The 24,754-nt window shown below is 46.6% G+C and overlaps 1 protein-coding gene across 1 annotated transcript in view; it reads left to right on the forward strand.

Annotated features, from left to right (window-relative positions):
- Dpp6 (dipeptidyl peptidase like 6) overlaps window positions 1-24,754 on the forward strand; it is a 671,863-nt gene that overhangs the window by 472,488 nt on the left and 174,621 nt on the right. The window contains exon 7 of the mRNA XM_036181185.1: window positions 12,546-12,627. Within this exon, the coding sequence (XP_036037078.1) occupies window positions 12,546-12,627 (82 nt within the window). The remainder of the gene's footprint in view (window positions 1-12,545; window positions 12,628-24,754) is intronic.

The raw sequence follows: 24,754 nt of genomic DNA on the forward strand, positions 1-24,754 counted from the left end.
GTGGGTGGAGAGGTCAAATAGATGTGCCTATGGGTGGGTGGCTGGTGTTTTCTTGGAAAATGAAGGCAGATGTTGAGTGTCTGTGTCACATACCCTTTTAAACAATCCTTGGTGACATGTCCTCAATTATGAATTGAGCCTGGTGTGTAGAAAAACAAAGGCTAGCAAGCTCAGGAAGGCACATGGAGAATTCTCAGAATCCAAGCCTGCTCCTCTGCAGCTGAGCCTGTTTCCTTTCTGGAGATATCCTATGGTATGCTGGTCTCCAAGACCCATCGGGTGCATGCACAGAGACACACTTGGACTCTACAAAGTGAGCAACCATCACAGCTGCCAGAACCTGCATCACTAGATTGTTCCTACCCCTTTGAGAAGTGCTAACGTGAGAACAAGCTGAAAAGAACAGCATGCACTGGAGAAGGAGGGGGCCTACAGAGATTTCCAGAACCACGGACAGTTACCGTACTCTGGGCCTACAGCGATTTCCAGAACCACGGACAGTTACCATACTCTGTGAGCCCTGGACTGGGTGTAACTGCTTCCCCTTCCTCGCCCCGTGCTGGTCTTTTCTCGATTTAGCCGTCTGTGGCCAGTCATCCCACCTGTGTAAGCACAGAAAAGTGGCTGCTTCTCTGGACACAGTTACTCCACCCAGAGCAATGTGGTTATGAGATCATCATAAGGGTCTACTGTGGTGTACAGGGAGCACTGCAGCATCTGTACCCTGCACATACTTCTACAAGGCAGCCCAATCCAGTTAAGCACCTTCCTAAGACTTCCCAGGTCTGCCTATTCTAATCTATCCCTTGGGCTCCACCTAGTGGGATGTAGTGTGAACTTACGCCTGCATTTCGGATTCTTGCCCTTGGGAATCTGTTATGAGTCAGTATGTCTAATATACTTATTGCCCTCCTCCTCTGGGCTACTAATGGCTTTCTGTGTGAGGAATCACATAGGAGGTTTAAGTTGTGCAAAATTAGAGGCACGTATATGTCAGTCTCCTGGGACAGAGTTGTGTGTGTGTGTGTGTGTGTGTGTGTGTGTGTGTGTGTGTGTGTTGTGTTGTGTCCCCAAGGGCATCTGCACACAAATCAGTCTGCAGATCAGTACTACTCTGCATCAGAATGATGCCCCTGGATGGCCAAGCCTAGAAAACAAGTGATATGGTCACCACAATGTAACTGATGCCTAGCAAGAGCTGGGTATACAGTGGACAGGAGCAAGCCATTGCTATCTGGTGCAATTCACATTGTTTTGGTCACCTGCCTTTCTGCTCAGTACTTTGGACTATTCTTAGCAGAGGACTAGACTGACTTTCTCTCTCTCTCTCTCTCTCTCTCTCTCTCTCTCTCTCTCTGTGTGTGTGTGTGTGTGTGTGTGTGTGTGTGTGTGTGTGTGTGCAATAGCATCCATATTTCAGCATTGGCTTAGAATAAGCATGGAGAGCAGCCTTGACCAAGATGGAGGCACCAATGATGGTGTGATAACAGGTCTATATAGAAGATGGGTTGGGAAGACATGAGAAAAGAGCATGCACAGACTCTGTCCCATGATGGGCTAACTGCAGTACAATTTGCTTACAGCAGAACTCACACTCTCTGAATACACCATTCAGAGGCTGGCCCAATAGATGTATTACCCACAGCCAAGATGCGGAACATTCGCATCACCCCAAAGTGCTACACATCCTTCCTACCCCTCTGGTTGTTCCTGGCAACCACCACATTATCTGTCCTCCCCATATAGTTGCTTATTGGGACAGAGTTTCTATATGTATCTCAGACTGTCCTGGAAATTGCTTTATAGTTTGGGCTGGCCTCACATTTACAGTCATCCTCCTGCCTCATCCTCCAAGGTGCTAGGATCACAGGCATGAGCCAGCACACCTAACTCCCTCTACCTCTCTAGAATTTGTGCACATAGAGTTGTACAATACGTAGTTGACTCCTTCCCTGGAGGAGACGCCCTTCTTTGAGATCTCCATGTTTTAACAGGTACCTGTAACCTATTATGTGTATCTAAGAGTTTGCATTCCTACAACATATATCTAATTGACATCTAAGTTGTTTCCCATTGGGGGCTGTTATGAGTGAATCTGCTGTGAATGTTTGCATGTGGACATATGTCTTCCTTTCTCTTGGGTAAATACCTGGAAGTAGACCAGCTGGGCTGTATAATTAGTATGTGGTTAGTTTGATAAAAAGAAAAAAAATTCCAAAGTGTTATTCAAAGCAGCTGTGCTATTTAGAGAGAGAGTGCGCCTGCGCACGCACAAGCGCGCGCACGCACGCACGCACGCACACACACACACACACACACACACACACACACACATACACACACACACCTTCCTTTCAATATGTAGCTTTTTAGCCTCTTGCCCTCCACCTGGTCATTGCACAGCTGGAGGATGCTACAGTGTGCTGGGAATGGCTCTGCTCGCCGCTTGGAGCCTCTGGTTCTGCATGGATAGAGCTATATTCCCAACACATCAATGCAAGCCTACATCTTCCTTCTTGGTGGGCACCCAGGGATTCAGAGTGACATTGTCTGACCTGATGAGCTGCTGGCTGATTCCTTGTCTTCCCTTAAATGACCTCTGTGGAACACTTTGTAAGTGATGAGGCCAAATAAGAAATGAGACTAGAGGTGGAGTGGGGTTGCCATGGAGGCTGAGTGAATCTTGAGCATCATGAAGAGGCCTCAGGCTCTATGTGCTGGGCGAATACTTCATTTCTTGGCCAGAATGTCAAGAAAACTTTGTTTTGCCAGAACCACCTTTCTCCAGTCCCCTCAGGAAAATTCAAGGGAAGAAAAGATCCTAGGCTGGCCTGCTTGGTCCTGTGTTGACTAGGGCATAAAGTGTGGAATCCAGAGCTTCCCTGTGTGGATGGGTTGACGGCAGAAGTTTATCTTCAGGCATGGGGTTCCCACCTGGGAAACAGCTTCACTTGAGAGAACACTGAGGGCTTTCTCAGTCTCACTAAACATATTCCATCCTGGGAACAGCACCATGAGAAAGACAGGCAGGCAGCTGGGACTCCCCGGAGGCAGAGAGGGTGCACAGTGCCCAGCCCAGGCTGCTGGGCTGGCCAGTAGGTATTTCTGCAGCTGCCTTCATAGACAGGGCACATGGGGACACATCATGATTCACCCATCCGGTTCCAAGAGTTTCAAGACAATACCAGAGACCCAGTGGCACTGAATTGTGGAGATTCTCCTGGCACAGTCCTGGCACCCAGATACTCTTGACTCTATCAGCAGTGGGAAACTGGGATTTCAGACACTCAAGGAGCACCGTGCCCAGAGCACACAGTTTAGAAAGGGCTGAACAGAAGCAATGCTTCTGAAGAGTCCAGATTAGAATTTCACCGCCACCGGCCAGCGGCATTTGTCCTTTCCGCTGCCACAAAGTAAGGAGGCTCCAGCTCCACCAGGAGGGTGGCAGGACCTGAACTCTTTGGAATTAATCTTCCCCATAAGCAGAAATTTAGACAGCCAAGTTTGTAATAACAAATGAGAAGGTCAAGGTTTTATATCTTTCTGTGCATCCTAATTCTTATTCACCACACTATGGCCCTAAGGCAAATTCCTGCAGACCTTTAGAAGTGCTGGGACACCCACTCAGGGCATTGCTAGTGTGAAATCTTATGAATTTCTAGGTACCTGCACTATGCTGTGTACTCAATACTGTACCCACTGCCAGTGCTGTACTAAGTACCAGTACTCCACTAAGTGCCAGTACTGCACTAAGTATTGTACTAGGTACTACTACTACACTAGGTGTAAACAGTGCACTAAATACAAATACTAGTAATTCACTAGGTACTAGTGCTGTACTTGGTGCCACTACTGCACTAATACTGTCTAAAAAGGCTAGAGAATCCTGCAGTTAAAGAATGAACTGAATGCCTTATCATGTTGGACTCCACCAGCCTTCCGTGTTACATCCTGCCATCTCACCACTGTAATTCTAAATCGACTCTCTCTGCTCCCGTGGAGTTCTGCTCTCTTCTTTTCCCTCCCATTCCTTCCCCAGCACCCCTCCTCTGCCAGCTAAGCTTGGCCCTGAGCAGCATAGGCTGCTAATGACTATAGCGCCACCAGAAGCTGAGGCTCCGTGAGTCAGGGAAGGACACTTGCCCTGGGCCTCATCATGTCAGGCATTGCCCAAATTGGCCCTGCTGCGGCTCAGCTCCCATCTGTAAGGATGGACGCTTCCCTCCAGTGGCATTAATCATCCTCAGCCTGACTCTGCTTCTGTAGGTGGGTGGCCTCAAGAAGAGGGGTGCTGGGACTGAAGCAGGACACAGAGGCACCCTGGCAACACAGTGTCTGCAGCTCTCTCTGGCTGCAGTCTGTGGCGTTACCATGACCATGGCAGCCCCTGGACTTTCTCCACATCCTGGAAGCCTTTCCCCAGACACTCATATATATTCTCAATAGCAGGCCCTTGTCTGATTACAAGCCTCTAATCCAGTGAGCTCAATCTCAGCTCTGCCTTTAGAAATTGAAAGGAATGGCCAGGCCGACTGAGGGGAAATCTGTACTCTCCTAACTGTCCTAAGAATTTGTGGTGGAGTCTTCCAGCACACAAGGAAGTTTCTCTGCCACAGACTTCAAACCCATTGGCTAGCAATTCCATCAAGTGCTCCTGGATAGAGGCAAGGGAGGGGAATCAGTCACACAGGCAGTTCTTCCAAGGCTGGGAGATCTCAGAAGCTTTAGCTCCTAGACGGCTCATCATTGATATGCTTCCTAATTCCTCATGTTGACTTCCCTACTTGAATCCCTGCAGGGTCTCACAGGGCTAGCTTCCCTATGATCTCCTGTAGTCCAATCTACCATCACTTACTTTGTGCTTTAAACAGAAATATATATATATATATATATATATATATATATATATATATATATATATATATATTTATACACACACACACACACACACACACACATTTTAGCTGGTTTAAAATAATTCCTCAAAAGGCTTCCTTTGTCCCACATAACAGAAGCCCCTCCCACAGAACTCCAAGCTCCACCTCCATAGTTATATAGACATGCATGTAGATGTCTGTTGTGTAGACATGTGTATAGATGTCTGGTGAGGCTTGGAGCCTTGGCCTGTGCCCTGTGTTCCTGAGTTCACCATGAGCGCACGGCCAGTACTCAGTCCCCTCTGTCAAAGTGAGCTGCTGAGCCCAAGCTGCCCCTTTGGCTAGGCCAGTTCTCAGGCATTAGTACATCTTTTATATGGCTTGTGTTAACTAAGACTATAACCATGGGTGGAGAAGGGTTTGGGAAATTTGCTCTCAAGACCAATAAAAGCAGGTCCCCAAAGTTGGATCAGACATACCTGTGAGTTGGTAGAGAACTTTAAAGGGAAGGGATAAAAGGAAATGACCCCAGGTGTGGAGACAGCAGAGCCCCTATGGCCTCTTTTGATGGTGGACCACATGAGCAGCATCCTAAAGGATGGTGTTGCCTGTCTTCCACGGGCTCCAGTCTGGTCTCATGACCCACACTGGGAAGAACTCTCTACCTTCCTCCTGAGTCCAGCTCAGGGAAGGCTGTGTAATCATTTGTTCCAACATGGAATTATGCAGAAGGATGAACACAGATGTCCTTAAAGGAATGGAGACCTGTGTTTAATTATATAGATGAGAGATAAGCCATTTCTCTCATTCCATCTGAAGGAGGCCCAGGCTCACAGAGGAGCTGTCCAGGTGCCTGAGCCACCTACTGTCCTTCAGTTTCCAAAAGGGCAAGTCCTGGCATGGCAACAGTATGTTGCAGCATGCTAAATGAGCCTGGCCACACTCTGTGGGAGGAACAAGGAACCTGAGAATTATGTACACACAACCCATCTGCCTCCACCAGCAGCAGAGCAGTTACATCTGTCGGCTGACTCCCAAGAACCTTGTTCACTTCACAGTGACTGGTGAGGAACCAGGCCACCTCCAGCAACAAACAGTTTCTCTATTGTGACTGGGGCCTCATGAGCCCAACACTGCTTCATCCTTATGTGGCAGACTCCCACACCACCAGTTCTGACAGGATGATCTGTGGCTGTACACACTGACCAGATGGATCCTCTGACAACAGCCCCAGGAGGAGTGAAACCATGAGAGGAATCTGCTGTATAGGAAAAAGAGAATGCAGAGTTTGGGGTCTCACCTGCAGCAGGGAGTGGCTTTCAGGGTGGGGGCCAAGTAGAGAGGATGCTGCCACTAGCCTGTGGATTTTGCCCAGTGCTACTAGCTCTGTGTCGACAGTTTGAGGAGAGAGCCTGGCTTAGCAGGCTTTAGCTGGCCTGAAGTACAGGATAGACAAGGATGGGATGCTTGGACTGCCCACTATTCAAGCTTTCTAACAGGGTGAGCACCAGTTAGTTCAGGCAGGGCTTCCTCTGCACTGGAGGTCAACTCAAGCTCACTGGAAGATATATGAAAGAGAAGGGCCTGGAACATGCCTTCCTTCCCTCCTGGTCTTTCTCACCCTTCTCCTCCTCTCTCTCCCTCCTTGCTTCCCTTGCCAAGGTCTTTTGATACATCCTTCTGATACCTTTAATTTACAGATCTAAATTACACAGCCCGATGGTTTGTGAGTATTTGAATAGCTTTGCAATCATTACCTCACTCTGCTTTAGAACACTTATCTCGCCAAAATGTTTCACAGTCCAACCAACCCCCAGACCCACGCTGACCTGTATCATGTCTTCCTTTCACAGGGTACATTGAGGGTGGACTGACATAGGGACATGAGCCATAGTAGGGCAGAGTCTATTTCCATGTGACTTGGCAATCAGTGTGTCCATGAGGCACACGGGATCCCTCAGGAGCAGTTCAGGCCACCTGCCCTATCACACTTCACTGATCAGAGTCCAGATCCTGCATGAGGTAGGGGTGAGGGTGGTTTCACTGATCTAACACTAGCAGAACTTAGTTAGCTGCCAGCCTCCGTGGAAGTACTGATGGCATGGGACTCCTGACCACAAACTTAAGTGAATGCCTTACGTAGAGTTTATGAAAAGGGCAACAGGACTGAGGAGGTTTCAACTACTGTGAATGCTATTCTTGACCCCTCAGGAGCTGAAGGTTACTAATCTGCCCCCTTGCTGACCTACTTTGCATTTGTAATCAGTGTGTACCTACTACAGATAGCACTTACCTAGGTCTGAATATGTCTTTTTTTGTCTCCCACTGTGCTAAACATATGAGAAGACTTGAGAAAACTCACAATACTTGACATTGAAAATGTTAGGGTTTTTTCTTTTTTCTTTTTTTTTTTTTTTTGGGGGGGGGGTTTAGTCATGAAAGTTTAGAGCCAGGAAAAAAAGCAAATTTTAGCTTTTCTTCCTCCCAAATGCCATTGCTGTTGGGGAAGCTTTTCAATCCCTCAAAATAGCTTTGGAAGATAAATGAGCAAACTTGGCTGGGCGCTAATTCACTCTTCAGAATCCAGTATGATTTATGCCCTGTTTTGTTTATTGCTCAAATAAGCAAAATCAGAATGGATCTTGTGATTATTTTGAGCTATGTGAAGTCCAGATCATTTTATTCTTCCTTAATCATTTTTTCACCAATCTATCTCTACCCAGAGATGATTCATCATAGAGCCCTATGCACATTCTTAGAATAAATGTATAAAGAAAGATAAAGGAGGAGGGATGGGGAAGGGCACTAGACAGCCCCCAAATTAATCAGCAAGTCCCTTTGTGCCCCTCCCTCTTATATACACACTACAAATTTCAGAATAACCTAGTACATGGTAGGGACCACAGGCCAGACTGTCAAGCATGTCCAGCGTTTTAACACTGGGACACGATGTCTTTGTCATCTATAAATTTTGCACTCAAGAACCACATAATCAAGTTACAAAATGCAATATAAATAAATATTCATAATGTTATAAGTAAGCTTATGAGTTCTGTGTTGGCTGCATTTGTAGTAATCATTGCCTTCATGTGGCCCGTAGGCCACAGGTTGGATGCACATCTGGCACCGGGGGTATGCATTAAGAGGTTACTGCTGTAGTCTTCTGTGTGAGGAAGGGAGCTAGGCCTTCTCATTTTTTGAGTCAGGCTCATACTGAACCTAGAGCTCACTGTCTAGCCAACAAGCACCAGAGAACCTCTTCTTTCTTCCTCCCCGGTGATAGGGTGGGTCACAGGCATGTGCCTCCACACACAACTTTTACATAGAGGCTGGGGATCTGGACTTGAGTCCTCATGCTTATGCAACAGGAGTTTTACCAGCTGAACTATCTCCCAACCCTAGTTAACCATGGAGTGGGAAGGTTAAAAGATATGTGGATAAGGAGGCCAGAAGGGCTTAGATGTGGACAGGTGCTGTTCAGGTAAGGTGCTTCTATCCACTGTCTTGTCTAGTTTGTTCAGGGACCCTGGAGGGTTAGGAAAATGAAAAAGAGAGAGAGGACTGTGAACGTGAGTGTAGTCCTGGAAACAGGACAAATCTGAGGGCTTGAGCTCATCATCTTCAAAAAAGAGCCCAGTCTGAAGAGACTGCAGATGTAGGACTTTCTAGAACAGGCAGAACCAGAAGCTGAGAAGACAGTGGTTGCCAGAGCGGTAAGTGAGAGCTAGCAGTGAAATTCCCTGTGATACTGACACAGTAATGTGAGGCAGAACGCATTTGTCTAAACCCACAGGACACACACAGTAGCCGACGATCTCGAGTCAACCATGGGGTTTGGTGAGAGGTAGCATAAATTGACAATGACAAATGTAAAAACCTAGACAAGATATTAATAATGTGCATACATTATTGTCAACTCTTGTGAGCACTTAGAATGATTTAAAGCACGGGTAGTAATAATAAAGTTTTCCCAGAAGCAAAGTGCAAAGGAAAATAGACCTGGCTCCAGGCTGGAGCATGATGCATTCTTCAGACAAGAAGAGGATGCTGACCTGATGCTGAGGGACCACTGTGTCTTGAGAAGGTGTGCTATCCTGAAAAGCCAGTGGGATCTTAAATATGCTGAGACTGAGAAGGCAGAGGATTCAGGGATGTCACCTGTAGAGAAAAAGAATAGGACCAGCGGGCTGAGGAGGAAGATTTTCCAGGCCACAGCATACATGTCTCAGCTGCAAAGGGACAGAGGCAAGAAGCAGGTGGATCTGACCTGTAGTTCTGGCCTCCTGCTCAGCAGAAGAGCCCTGCTTGGGTGCAGCACCCAGCCCTCAAAACACAGAGAAGTGACAGGTTCTTCCTGGAGGTGAGCCTGGGCTGTCTGCCTGCCCCACACAGAGGAAACAGAAACAGAGATGAAGGAGTGAATGAAACTGAGAATACAGGACTCACCAGAATGCTATGACAATGGTCAGTGGCCAACTGAATCACACACACACACACACACACACACACACACACACACACACACACACACACAGTTTCCATGCACCTCTCCAGTGGTCCTCCACATGTGGATGCATGAGGCAGATTCAATAGAAACCTTGTCTTTGCAAGGTTGGGCAGGACTCTATAAGGACCATCATCATGCAGGGGGCTGGATAGATGATGAGAAACTGCAGAATATTCACTAAGCAAGGACACACAGTGGAGGGACATTAGGAGTGTCACCCTAAAGCCATCTTTTAACTAGAAAGCAAAACAATCTGATGCCATGGGATCCCAGTGTGAAAATACTTCATTATAGCAAGTATGGGTGATGGGGTGGTAACCTCAAGCCCAGTTTCCTGACATCTGTACCCTTAGAGACTCACCAGTTTGCTTTCACTGCTGAGTCCCAGAGAGCAAACTTGTCTTTATGTCTGATAAATGATAGGCTGTTTTAAACAACTTTCATATAGATAGTCATTACAATAACACTTTATCAGTACTCAACCCACTGGCCCAACTAATTAAATGAAAAGCTGAGGACACACACATGCATTATAATGTATGGCCAAATTAATTACCTGTCAGTTTATCAAGGATTAAGCTGGCATCTGAGAAACATGGCTGTGGGAGCCCTGTGTTGCCTGTTTCCAAGTGCAGTGTATTACTGGATGTTACCCACAAAGCGAGCGTTAGTATTCCCACTTCATAAGTGGGGGAAAAGGTACTTGGCCTGAGTTACTCTATTGGCCCAAGCTCTGTGCTGTTAGTAATGGAATCCCACCACTTCCTGCCTTTCTCCCCTTGATGACACCCTGGATGGATTGCTGCTACCCCACCAGGCAGCTCATTTGGGGGATCTTGGAATCATTGGGTTAAGTGTATGAGATGTTAAGAGATTTGCTCGGTAGGAAAGAGGAGAGACCAGTATCTTTGGAGCACTGTTGACTTAGTACCCGTCATTTCTCTTGGCTTTCACACCATTTTTAGATGAAGAAGGCCATGCCCCCACTTCCTGAGGGGGCACCTGTGTCTCAGCTGATTTGATACAAAAGCATGGGCTCTAAGAAATGTCACCCTCCTCACCCTACTTCTCTCCACCCATCCCACCCAGTCTTGTAGCTAGCTGACCACCCTAACTGGCTTCAGATTATTTGCTTCTTTTTCATAAACGCCTTCATGCCTGCATGTGTTCTTCAACCCCTGTAAGACGTTACAGTTAGAAGACCGTGCATGCCTTTCTGAAATTTTTGTCAACCGTCACAAATCACTCTATCATAGTTTATGGGAAACTTTGTTCTTTTTAAAGGTGACAAAACAGTTAAACTAACAAACAATAAATATGTATTTTCAGACAATTTTTTGATTTGTCAGCACACTACAGACTGATTACTCATGCTCACTAGCATACCCATCACCTCACATAGCCTTTTTTATAATGATATAACTTTTAAAACCTCCTCTCTGGGCTGGAGAGATGCCTTAGCAGTCAAAGCCATTAAGAGCACAGGCTCCTCTTCAGGGGACCTAGGGGATCCAACGCCTTCCTCTGGTTTCTGTAGAAACATGCGTGCACACGTGGGACGGGGACACACACACACACACACACACACACACACACACACACACATACACGGGGCAGCAGGGGTTGAGTCTGCAGTTTATTAAAAACATGTCTGTGATCTGCAATGTCCAGACCCCCCATGTTTCCTAGCTTCTCTACCTCCCCGAAGACTGCCACCTCCATGTCTGACCCCTCACCTGTCTTCATACTCTGCTGAGGTGATGGGGAATCTCACCTCCCCATCTTCTCCTCCTCTATTTCCTCCTGCTTGTGTTTGTCTGCCTTGATTCTGGCAGTGTGGCTCACATTACTCTAGAATTTTCTGTGTTTGAAACCCTGATCACTGAAAGGCCTGGTTCACACTTCTTCCCTCTTGCTCCCTCCCCTTTGTGAGATCCTAAAATGCAGTGCCTTCCTTTCCCAAAGACAGGTGACGACTCTCCCATTCTCCCCTTATTCCTGAGCAAACACTTTCATGGCTCTGTTTTCAGCGTAGGAACTATGACAGGTGCTCCCCTGGCCTTCCTGCTCCCCAAGAATGCAGATGCTGTTCTCCAGGTGGGGTGGTACCCTCAAAACAATGTGAAGACCATCCTTTCTACCCGAGGAGTTTTCATGGTGTTTTGACCATGGCTTTTATTTATTAGGACATCTAAGTCTATAGACAGTATTTCGTTGTTAATGTATTTTCCATATCTGTAAATTAAAAATGAAAAATGTGGGGCTTGGGAGATGGCTTAGTCAGTAAAATGCTGCTATGATCGCATAAGGAGTTTGTGTACCCAGCACCCATGTAAAAACTAAGTGCACATACTTGCAATCCCAGCACTAGGAAGGCAGGTTCCTGAGAGGTTATGGGCCAGCCAGGCTAGCCAGATTGACAAGCTTCAGGCTTTGTGAGAGACCCTGACTCAAATATTAGGGTGTAGAGTGCTTGAGAAAGACATCTAACATCAACCTTTGGCTCCCACATGTACATGCATGCATGCACACACACATGAGCATGTATACATACATACACAGTTCACACATGTATATCTACAAGCTGGCTCCCATGTAGACACAATTGAAAATTATACAAAATAAAAAGGAATGAAAAATGTAAGAAATGTTGAATAGGAAAAACATCTTTCAATTCTTCTCCTTCTCTCCCTCTCCCGAATCTTCTCCCTTTCTCATTCTCTGTATTTGTGAGAGAATACAATTCATCCTGAGGCCACTGGCTTTCGAAGGTCAGGATGACCTGGCTTCATACTTAGAAAAGAATTATCTGTGAGGACAGCCAATGATGAAGACATCGGGTGTGGGATTTATCGCTGCTTGGCTGTGGGTTTCGTTTCATTTTAACTGCCCTAGACATTTTAAAAATTGATCTATATAGTTCTCTGCATGTTTTCTCCTGATGAATATTTACCATTTGGATTAAGTAGCAGTGGACGCATTTCAGCTTCACATAAATTATGTACATCTGCAGAAATCCGATGGAAGCTGAGTGAGATGTATTGTTCAGTAACTGGGAGACAGGAAAAGAGGAAGACTCCATCAGAGGATAAGTGGAGGCACAGTATCTTCTCGGTTCCCAACATTGTGCTTTGTTTCTGTTTGTCTGTCTGTTTCCTCAGGGACCCTCAGAGTCTGGACCCACCAGAAGTCAGCAATGCAAAGCTTCAGTATGCGGGGTGGGGCCCGAAGGGCCAGCAGCTGGTAAGCAAGCCAAGTTTAGCAGTCGTATTTTGATTTTTACTAAGGTTATGTTTTCTAAACTGTTTATTACTGAACACATCTGACATGTGTGTGTGTGTGTGTGTGTGTGTGTGTGTGTGTGTGTGTGTGTGTGTGTTGGTTGAGTTTTAGATAAATGCACCAAAGTATCTGATTATATAAAAATCATTATCTTTTCAGATTGAGAATTCTCATTAAAAAAAAAAAAAAATGGACCACGGTGGGCTGGGGAGATGGCTTAAAGTGTAAGGTATCTGCTATGCAAACATGAGGGACTGAATTTGGATTGCCAAACCTTCAAAAACGCCAAGTGTAGTAATGTGCATCTGTCATCCCAGCATTTGGCGTGTAGCAGGCCGACCATGGGGACGCCTGGGCTAGCCAGTCTAGCTGAAATGGAGTGCTCTAGGTTCAGCAAGAGATCCTGTCTCCAAAAAAAGAAATTTCAGAGAGTGACAGAAGACACCTAACCCCAACCTCTGACCTCCCCATGTGTGTGTACAGACAAGCACAGCCACCACACATGTGCACACACACAAATGGAATGTTTTATTGCACTCAATAGGTTTCCTTTATGATGACAAAGCACCTTGGACAACAACTTAACCAGGAATGAGTTCCTCTGGGCTCAGGGTTTCAAAAGTTTCAGTCCATGGTTGGCTGGCTCCTTCATTTCTGGGCTCAGGAGGAAGCAGAACACTATGGCGTGGAGCAGAACTGTTCACCTTATGGCAGTTGAAAAGCATTCATGTGGGAGTTTGCTGTATGTGTGTGGGGGCGGGGGTTGGCACACTAGTGAAATACACACTTCAGTGACATGCCTGTAATAAACCAGTTCCTCCAACCAGCCTACACCTACTATTTGATGCATCTGGCTATGAATTTGTTGATGGATTATCCAATGAATGATATCAGTATCCTTGTAAGCCAATCATGGTGCCACTGCCTGGGGACCAAGCTCTCAGCACATGCGTCTCAGGGACCAGAGTACACCCAAACCATAACACATTCTTAGTTCTCACATCCAGTGTGCCTAGAGTGGTGGCCCCTGTAACCATGTGCATGGATGAAGTTCCTCAGAGGACTGCACGGGAATCACCAGTATGCTGCACATTGCTATACATTGTTCTGAAAACTCACACTCATCCCCGGAAGTTTATGGAGAAAGTGGACATGTTAATCATCATGAAGCTGTGCCCCAGTGAGCCATGGCAGCATGGGGAAGCCTCCAGAGCTCACATAGCCTTGACAGTTTGACATCAAAGGTCTTCATGGACCCAAAACTGAGATGTTTAAAGTCCTGTGAAAGGCAAGGATAGTGTATTGCTTACTTTCTTTATTGTTGTTACAAAACACCCGAGAAAGCAACTCAAAGAAGGAGGACTTTATCTCAGTCCACAGTACAAAAGTCCTGTCCATCATGATGGGGGAGGCATGGCTCCAGCAGCATCAGCAGCTGGTCACATTGCATCCTCTGCAAGGAAGCAGAGAGAGATGAACACTGGAGTTCAGCTCACTTTCTCCTTTTCACTCAGCCCGGGACCCCGGCTCATGGAAAGGAGCCACCCATATTCAAGGTGGTTCTCTCCATTTCAGTTAACCTAATCTAGAAACCCCCTGTGGACACACCAGGGGTGTGGTTTTCTGGTGGTTCTTGATCCTGTCAAGGTGCCCATCAGTGATAACTATCAGAGACAGTGTAGTGGAAAAGGCCTTGGTGTGAATGTACACATCCCGGAATGTATGACTAGCTGACCATGGCCACTCGTGGCTGTGAGTCCATGGTGGAGATGAGCTGGACAACTAAGAGGAGAATGTGTATGTCATGGCCCCAGCAGGACAGGTGTCACACCCAGGTGACCAGGTAATCACTGTGAGTCCCGTTTAGCTTCTTTTCAAGAGGCAGGGTCTCCCTGCACAGCCCCACTGGTGTTCAGATCTCACGTTTTGGTGGCTGAGTCTCAGCCACCACTTTGTCTCCCATCTGGTTGCAGCTACGTCCTTGGTTGCATCTCAGTTCCATTGTCTTGAGTTAATTCAGAAAAGCAAAAGCACTGGGCCACAGAAGTGCTCATTCCTCAAGTGTTTAGCCAAATGGAGATTTCAGTGGGCCTAACTGGCCAAAATCAATGTAGCATTGGGAAGAGCCATTGAAAGGGATGCCCGGGGTGGAGGGTGACAGTCCCTCAGTGCTGTCACAGAAAGCACCTGCAGCTTTGTCCTGGAGCCTGAGGAGCGTCCTGGCACTGCATCTTTAAAGCTGACTAATCAGTGGCCCAGCAGTTACAAGGACTCGTTGATCTTCCAGAGGACATGAGTCTGGTTCCTAGCACCCATGTTAGGCAGCTCACACCTGCTGGTAACTCCAGCTCTAGGGGACCTGACACCTTTTCTGACCTCCATAGGCACCTATACATCACACACACACACACACACACACACACACACACACACACACACACAAATAGTCTTTAAAAACAAGTTTACTTATTTAAAAACTGTTTCAACCTTCAGTAGAAGTGGCCACTGCACCCAGGCCCAGCCACAGCAATGGGGGAGGGGGAAGGGAACTGAGAAGCTGTATCCTTGCAGAGCGGTCTCTTTTCTGTTGTTGGGAAAAGGACACTAGCACTTGGGTTCTTGCCGAGGTCTCTGTGTGCCTGACATGCCACCTGATCCTTCTCAAGCCATGGTTAGCAATAAGCCTCTGGACATGCACCCTGATAGGTTCACATCCAGGCCCTCCGACAGTGGAGGAGACGATGCCCACACTCCAGAATTCCATCCAGCAGCATTTGGAGGATGATGAGTCTGTAGATGATGCTTCTCATTAAGTCAGTCCCTTTCCTGTCCAAAGCCATTGCACAGGAGTGAAGCCAGAGGATGGCAACCATGACCTTGCTTGACCTCTTAAAGAGTAACTAACAATAAACAGAGCAGGTGTCAACCTGACCACCACGGCTTCCCTGATAGGACTTCTCCAATGCAAATGATCTGTCAGGAAACCTCTGTAAGGTTGGTCCCACATTTCACTGTGGGAAATCTTTTTTTGTCATATGCAGTGCCATGTAGGGTGCAGCTAGGTCTCTCCTCACTGTCTAAGCATAAAAGTGGAAAGCAAAGATTGCCTGGTGCTCAGTAAGTATTTACTGGTGTTGGAAAAACTGAATGCATAAATGATTGCCTAATTGGCTCATTAGTATCTGTGTGTGGTCCTAAGCATTAAGCATAGACTAATCAGAGGTTAGTAACTAGCTGGGATCTAGGACTATGTGTTCAGCACTCACAGTGAGGGAATAGTACTCCCTTTCTGTTTCAAGGAACTCAGTGCCCAGTTTTCATTGCTGACATTTGAGTTTAGAGCTGTGAGCAAATGGGCTCCTTGAATCCTTGAGTGTAAGCCTATGTTAAACCAGAAACCCTTACTGTAGGTCCCTGTACCAGCTCTAAGAAGCACTGTAACCCAGCGGAGGAAGGAGCCCTTTATGTTGGAAATCAGCAAAATCCTGTAATGGCTGCTGCTTGGGACCATGCAGGCAGGCCTGTGGTTTCTGCTCCAACTGCTTCTTTCCTACTGTTTAACACAAACACAGTTGTGGACAATGTAGAAATGAACACGTACGGTCATGTTATGGTAAAACTTCCAAACCCAGGAGGATTGTCCTGACCCACTGGGGGTCCTCACCTGAGAGAACCCTCACCCCAGGGCCAACACCGTGAGTGCAGTCAGTCCCTGAGCTGTGTGTCTGCAAAGGAAAGCTGCAATCAGGAGCCTTGTGAACATTAATCTATTAAGTGACAGGCAACAAATCCCTCCTCGCCGTTTTATTTTTAAAGGTAAATATTGCTCCCTGCAGTAAATCTGCTCTAATGATAGTGAGTCATGCTGCAATGACTGAATCTCCTTGGGGAACAGAGAACACAGCTGCAGTCAGCTCCACCAAGGAGCTTTCAGAAACCCACAGCCCCGCCATTCGGGGTGCTGAGTTATGCCTATGGTATGGAGCCTTGCAACTCATGGGAATATGACCAGTCTTCCTGCTCATCTTCAACCTATCTCTGTGTGCCTCTGATAGACAGCTCTCACTTGGAGTCAGCTGTACTGGACTTTTAGGTCCTATGGTCCAGAATGAGTGCACCTGAAAACATGGTCAGGGTTGTGTGCCCCATCACAGCACATGCCAGGCAGGATAGCTCACACCTATAATCCTAGCATTCAGAAATTCAGAAGGCTGAGGCAGAAGGATTGTAGAAGCCAGCCTGGCTGCAAATAAGTTCCAACCCAGCTTGGGCTAAAGTGTAAGACCTGTCTTAGAGAGGGGGGAAGAAGAGGAGGAGGGGAGGAGATGAGAGGGGAGAGGAGAGGAGAGGAGAGGAATAAACGGAGGCAAGGGAGCCATTTCCCCCAGGGACCCCTCATTCTGCAACACCAGCTCCTATTTGCTGCATTAGTGTTACAGTTTGCTCACAGGAGGGAGCCACATTCTCTCTCTCTCTCTCTCTCTCTCTCTCTCTCTCTCTCTCTCTCTCTCTCTCTCTCACACACACACACACACACACACACACACACACACACACCAAAAAAAAAAAAAAAAAAAAAAAGTTGCCAAAGCTGAAGATGTAGGGAAATAAATTTGGCCAAATTAATCATGGCTCACAGGGACCCTATAGTACCCAGGCAGAGTTACAGCAAGTGTGGAATTTCACAAGGGTCCATCTTCCTGGTCTCCTCTTCAGATGAACTTCTGCCTGACGGAGGAGCACAGGGTTTCTCTGGAGAGCTCTGATGCTCTGGAGTCCCCACCTCCCATATGTGAGGTTACATCTGTGCTCCCTGTACTGATCAAATCAACTGGCATAGAAATAGCTTTTTGCTGCCCTGGATTTTGTTTTTGCTAGAGCCATTTAATCAAAGTAGATAGGCTAGAGGCAAGGCAGTGGCCTCCTTCCTCTTTGAATGAACAGCTGGTGTCCAGGCTGCTTCCTGTCTTGAGCTGGTCAGTGTAGGAGCTCAGAAGTGTGTATGAAGTAGCTGAGGGTTGGGGTTGGAGTGGAGTGTGGGGAGGGAGCTTTCTTCCTGTGGACTCAAGAATTATGGGAAATTTTTGCAGAGACAGTGCACAACATTAGGCAGCATTGAGGATTCAGGACTGGACTCTGCTGGAGCTCTCAAGATCATAGACTAAGAGACGGCTCCTCTCAGGGTGGCTTGCCACCTCGACAGTGATAAATGAGCAGCTTTGAAAAGAGCATTTAATAAGGCCTCTGGGAAATCTTCAATAGCCCAAGATATGAAAAACGAAGAACAATCGGTGAAGTTGGCCAGGAAGCCTGTGGGTGGTGGGAGTGGGCCTCTGAGACTGCACACCTCAAGGGGCAGGTGAACACAGCACATGGGGGTGGGGTGTTCAAGGAAGGAGTTCAAAGGTCTTACTTCCATCTGAGAAGAGGAGGATGCTTGCTTGCTCTTAGCCTCCCTACTCATGAGAGGCTGTGTCAGCAGCATCAGGTGACTGTTCTAAAACAGGAGAATACAGCTAAGAAGTCAGGGGATTTAAGCTAGACTTGATGATGGAGCACTTCACAGACTATATGGCTGTTTAGACCTTAGAATGGTTTTCCTGGAAAGGCCATGGGCCCAGGGAGTCGGGAATCCTCGCTCAGATCACTTTGTGTATTTGAAGGGTTAGGATGGCAACTCTCTTGGCAGGGTGTCAAGGCAGAGTGTGCTGTGTTCTCCCTTCCCCTAGAACTCTGAGGAATGGCCACTGTGGCTGATGACTGCTGTGGCTGGCCAGTTAGCCACCAGTGGAGTCCGGTCTTTGCTGCATGCACACATCTGTCATTCTTTCATGAACTCATTTGCTCCCGTTCCAAACCCTTCCAGACACTGTTGGGTTCTGGGAACTTGGGAGAAAGATAATCTCTTTCTCTCACTGGCCTCTACCTCTTACAGAAAGCATTTATCTCATGAGCACTCACGGGCTCTCAGCCTCTGTATCTGTTCCCTCTCCCTCAGTCTCTCCTCCCTTGAAATGGTCCCCAACCTACTGTTATATCTATCCATTCCAGGAAAGCGTCCATGATAGTGATGTGTCTTCATTACTGTTCTATTGCTATAAAGAGACACTACAACCAAGGCAACTTGTAAAAGAAAACATTTAATTGCAGTCTTGCTTATAGCTTCCTGACCGTCATGGTAGTAGGCAAGTGGGCATAGTGCTAGAGAAGTAGCTGAGAGCTCATATCTGATGTGCAAACACAAGGCAGAGAGAAAGAGAACTGATTGGGAATGGTATGTGCTTTTGAAACTCCACTAACAAAGCCATACCTCCTAATCCTTCCCATACAGTTCTACTAACTGTGGACCAAGCATTCAAACATAAGAGCCTATGGGGACCATTGTCATTCAAACCACCACTCAAGAGCTTAGGAAGGGGACAATTGCTCTGTATGTGTGACCTTTTCATTTTTAACCTTATATCCTGATGTCTTAATGAAACATTGCTACCCAGAGCACAACTGTGGGAACAAGCTGCCCATTCTGGGCCCCACACTGCCTGCTTGATCCAATGGTCATCAGATCAGTTCAGCTCAGCAGCAAGTTCCAATTGCCCCCTGAGGTCTGATCTCCTGTCCCAACTGGGTCACTGGAATCATGGCTGGCCCTGGCACCTGCCCACATGTGGTTTGATGTCTCAGCCCTTTTCCTCCCTCTCCTTTCCCACCTACATTATCCATTCTGCACAGGCCCAAATTGAGGCCTCCCCTTCCTTAGTGGCAGATGCCCTCAGAGCCAGGACCAGGTGATAGTGGCTCTTCAGTCAAGTCCATCCTCAGGTTGTTTATCTCTTATGCCAATCAACAGCTGAAGAGATTAGAGGGACCCACTATGTCCCTCCCATTAGTGCATAGGCCCACCCCTCCCCCCCATACAGTATGTTGACTCATTTTCCGAGAGTCAGTGAAGGGTCCAGAAAAATCTGAGCTGAAAGTTTTTCACACCCACCCTGATTCACGACATGGCCTTTAGGCCTCCGCCTTAAAGAGTGTTACAATATTCCATTACAATTGTGAGATCCATGTCAGCACAGCGCCATCTCAACCAGAGATGAGATGCCCCCCTAACACCAGAATGGCCTGTGGAGTGGAGTAATAGTGTGGGAGGTTATAGCCCTGAGGATGGTGCTTCTGTCCTGCAGCCATGGAGCAGAGCAGGGCCTAGGGAGAAGGTACACCAGCCTCCTCTTGTATGGCCAAGAGCAGACAGAAGGGTTCAGCGGCTGCTGCATCTGCCCTGGACCACCACACATACCCAGATCAAGGGCAGACAGGAGGCCTCTGCCAAACTAGGTGGGAAACACCAAGAACCAAGAAGAAAGCGGCTTCTAAATCCAGAAGCATCGGAAATTCCAAGGGTTTACCACAGACTACCTCTCAGTCTGAACTATTGATGTAGCTAAATTTGAGCCTTAGAGGGAAAAGAAAACTATTGGTTTTGCAATAATCATTACTAATAAGAGCTTTAGAATGGAAAGGCCAGGTTCAGATCTTGATTCTTGTGGTTAGGTGAAAGCATGCCTTTAAGATGCCAACTCCCCAACCCCTGCCCAGAGCTTCAGGTTCCTCCCCTGGAAATGGGCCCCTCCCTACTGTCATCTCTATCCACAGTGCAGGAGTTCTCTTAACAGTGGAGAGAGTCCATGCATTTACTAAGTTCTTTATTTAAAGTCACTGTGTGCCTTGACACTATAGCATTCACATTAACAAGGTATAGAGAGGGAAGAAAGCAACGTGTGTGTTATCAATGAGAAGTTTGGTGTCTGGAAGGGGAGGCAGCTTCCTTGAAGAACAGGTTAGCATGCAGATGTTTCTGTGGGTGTCCAGTGGGCTCAGTGACACTTTAGTGGATTGTGGGTAACCCTCCCAGGCTGCATGTCCTGCCCTTCTTTAGGTCAGGGTAGCAAGGTTGAGGTTCAGGAAGCATGATGTCAATTTGCCTTCTTCTGAGTCTTTAGCTCCCCATAAGCTGGTACCTGTACCTTTAGGAAGACATTGTCAGGTGACAAATGATGCTCCTGTTCCTACAGCTAATGTCTCCCAGTACCCAATAGCCATGCCACCCAGCACCTAAAGAGCCATGTTACCAAACTCCCAGAAAAACATGCCAACCAGCCCCCAAGAGCTACACCACCCTCATCGCCCAGACACACCACTGATTTCACCCATCCCCTGCAAGCCATGATGCCAAACCCCAGTGAGGTCCATAGTCATCTGGCACCCAAGAGTCATATAAGCCTGATCCCAGGTCACCATGACACTGAGCCCCCAAGGGTCTCTTCAGATTGATGTCCTCACTGGACAGCAACAAGGAACTGAGTGATGGAGGCACCCTGCCCAGGATGCAACTTTCCCAAGGACATTGTCACTTATTGGGGCCTGCCTATGCTAACAAGGGCCAGGGAGCATTGCACTGAAGTTGACAGATGCAGTGACGGGAGCAAGATTGATCTTCCCAGTGAGAAGAAAGTAGTTAATGAAACATTGTGTGTGCAGAGAAGACCAGACCAAAGTGACATCACATTAATAACTTATAAACGCTAATCAGTTTGGGTTAATTTGGTATTCATTGTAAAAACATTTATCATGGGCCCTGAATCCATGAAAGTAGCCAAGGAATTAATATTGCAGGGGTGGAACTCGCCTTCTGTGTTCTCAAATAAGGGTGGAGGCAGTTTAGCAAGTGATTAATGAGCTTTACCAAGGGTCCCCTTCCAATGTAACATGTCTGTCATACTTTGCAGCTATGTGGGGCCAAATCACTTTAATATCCACTTGCACTCAAGTAAACAAGGCAGGTTCTTGGCAATTGGCCTGATGGATAGATGGAGGCCACTGCCAGGATCATAGTTAAGGAAATGGGAGAGTTAGGATTCAATTATTGAAAATTCAGGGAACCCACTCATGCTACCAACCATCTTTCTGAAAGGATTAAAAACTATGAAAGCAAATTTATAACTGTGAGATTGTAGAGGAGGTGGGAAAATGTGCAGATTTTAGCCTCTGCCATGCCATAACAACAGGAGAAGAACCTAAGAGAAAATTCATTCATTACAAATTGTAAGATGCAATAAGAGACACAGAGCATACCTGTGCTGACAGAACACTCGTTTCTCAGGGGAAGCCAAGCTAAGTACATAAGTACAGCCACAGCACTACCTACCACACAATTCATAAAAGCTGGAGAATCTGAAACGTTTACCAAGGGCCATTTGAGGAAACCTGACCCAGACCATAATAGTAACACTAATCTTAACCCCAACCATGACCCTAATACTAATCCTAATTGAACTCTAGCTCTAATCCTAACCTTAACCCTAGCCCTAACTTTAACCTTGACCTTAACCCTACTATTAACCCTGGATCTAACCCTAATATTAACCCTGACCCTGACATTGCCCCTGACCCTGATCCTGACCCTGACACAGGTCTGGACCCTAACCCTGACACTGACCTTGACCCTGACATTGACCTGACCCAGACCTATGACCCTAATCATAGTTTGGAAAAGCCATCACACAAGCATTACAAAATTGTGATTGGAAGAGACAACCTCCAGCATGGAAGAAAATACTCACACATTATACATCTGAGAGGGAGTAAATATTCAGAAAAGATAAGGAACTCAATAACAAAAATATAAATAATCTGATTTTAAACAAGTAATGGGCCTAGATTGATCAGAATGGTCCACTAATATATGGAAAAAAAGTGTTTAGGGGCTGGAGAGATGCTTCCATGGTTAAGAGCACTAGCTTGTTCTTATGGAGGACCCAAGTTCAGTTCCCAGCACTAACATGGTGGCTCACAACTGTCTGTAATGCCAGTTCCAGGACGTCAGATGCTTTCTTCTAGCCTCTGTGGGCACTAGGCACATACATACTACATATACATGCTTGCAGACAAAACATTCATGCACATAAAATAAAACTGAATAAATCTTAAAAAAAAAAAAACATAATATCAAAAACCACTAGGGAAATCAAGTGGACGCTTTAGGGAGGTATCACCTCTCTGCATTGAAGTGACTGTCATCAAAATGACAACAGGAGCTGGTGAGGATGCAAGTCCAGCCTCTTGGGAAACAGCACAGTGACCCCAGAAAACTGAGCAGAGAGCTGTCACACATGATCCAGCACTCCCACTGCCAGGCATGTGTTGAAGAAGCCTTTACACCCAAGCTCACTGTAGCACTGCATCCCAAAGTCAGCCTATACAGGATGAGTGGGGATGAAAGTGTGTCATGTATACACAATAGAAAACAAAAAAAGCATCAAAGCCTGTCATTTGTGCCAACGTGGTTAAGAGCGGAAGCATTGTGTTAAGTGAAATAAGCAAGGCACAGAGAGACAAGAGCCACAGGACCCCACTCACAGGTCACAACTGAAAAGGTTAACTTCAATGATGCATACAGCAGAACCGCCATTACCAGAGGCTAGGAGAGCAGTGGGAAGGAGGGCTGGAGAAGTACAAAAGGAATAGGCCAGCAAGGCAGTGGACCCAGGCTTATGAAAAGAAAGTAGGAATAAAGGCGTGTGAGCATTGTAAACACTGCCTGACCTCATTGCATGTTCCCATCCTGGTCAAAGCTTCCTTGATACAATTGTGGCTGAAATGGTGTAGTGTTTCTTATGAGAATTCAAATTTGGATCAGAGTCTCCACAGTGTTAGGCTAGGGAGTTTCATGATCATCTATCCAGAGGTTAGGAGCAAGACCAAAGCTCTACATCCAAGAAGGCTACATTTAAGGATAGTCTAGAGATAATGTAACAAGGCAGGAATTAAAACCACCTTTGTAGATGTATTGAGGGAGTGGATGGCTGCGGCTGTGTCTGCAGTCGGGGTGGGGGTGGGGGATGCAGATGCTGAAGATCTGAAGATGTTTCCTGTGGCCTGGAGTGGGCAGCTATCTGCTCCCATGCTGCTGAGACTGCTCTGTACTGCACAAAAGACTCTAGGAGCTGTGCTGTTGGGGCGGAGGCAACACCTCTCCCTTGAAATCTCCAAACCATTTCATAATTGGAAAAATGGCTCCATGCCCTCATCTACAGTGAATAATCATGACCTTTTCTCCCTCCCAGCTGCTGAACATCGCCAGTCCCACACCTCACGGCAACTAATCATACGCTTCTTTGTTTTATTATTCCACTTTTCTCTTTTGAATAACTTTATTTCCCAGATCAAATGTGAGCTGTTCAAGGACGAAGGATGTTTTCCATCACATTTGTGGCTTCCACGGTCCGCTGCTCAGTGTGGAGCAGAATGTGGGGTTTCAACAGATACTTGCTAAATGAGTGATATCCTGTAGTGAAAGTAAAATTAAATGTCAAATTTATGGGTATAAGTTCCAGAATTCATGGAAATTGGAAAAGCTTGATGTTATTACCTAAAAGATTTTAGATTTAACAACTTGTCTGATGGTTAATTAGCTCAGCAGCTCACACCATGAACAACCTGGAGGAAGGGCACTAGAATCTTCATCCAGGTTTTTGGGGTTTTTTTTGTTTTTGTTCTTGAAATGTTTACTCTGCTATGAAAGACCTTAAAATTAGGATGTAAGTTGTCATTGTTGAGATTTGTCAGGGATATGCTGAACTGAACAGACCAGAAGGTCAGAGCTGGTTCGATTCCCAAGACAATTCAGCCCTACTTTGTCTCAAGGCATGAGAGAAGACCTTGGTCATAATGTCATGGAAAATGAAAGAGTCAGACCTTAGGGATCCATGTCCTCCACTGCCCCCATCCTAACCACCTTGGAAGTGATGTCTAGGGGTAATTTTTACATTGTTAAACATGGATAGGGTGGCGATGAGATGGTATGGAAAATATTTGCAGTACCCGTTAGGGCTCCAGGATTGACCTAATTTGAATGCTCAAGGGAATGAAGAACTGATCCTAGGGGAGGATTCTCTGGGGTGCGGGGGAGCAGTCTCTGTCCGGAGGAGACTCTGGGAGAGCAGTCTCTGTTTGAGAGCAGTCTTTGTGGGAGAGGAGACTCTGTGGGGGAGTCCCTGTAGAGGAGCAGTCTCTGTGGGGGAGCAGTGTCTGT

The sequence above is a fragment of the Onychomys torridus genome, chromosome 3 (assembly GCF_903995425.1).
Source record: "Onychomys torridus chromosome 3, mOncTor1.1, whole genome shotgun sequence".
Taxonomy (NCBI): Eukaryota; Metazoa; Chordata; class Mammalia; order Rodentia; family Cricetidae; genus Onychomys; species Onychomys torridus.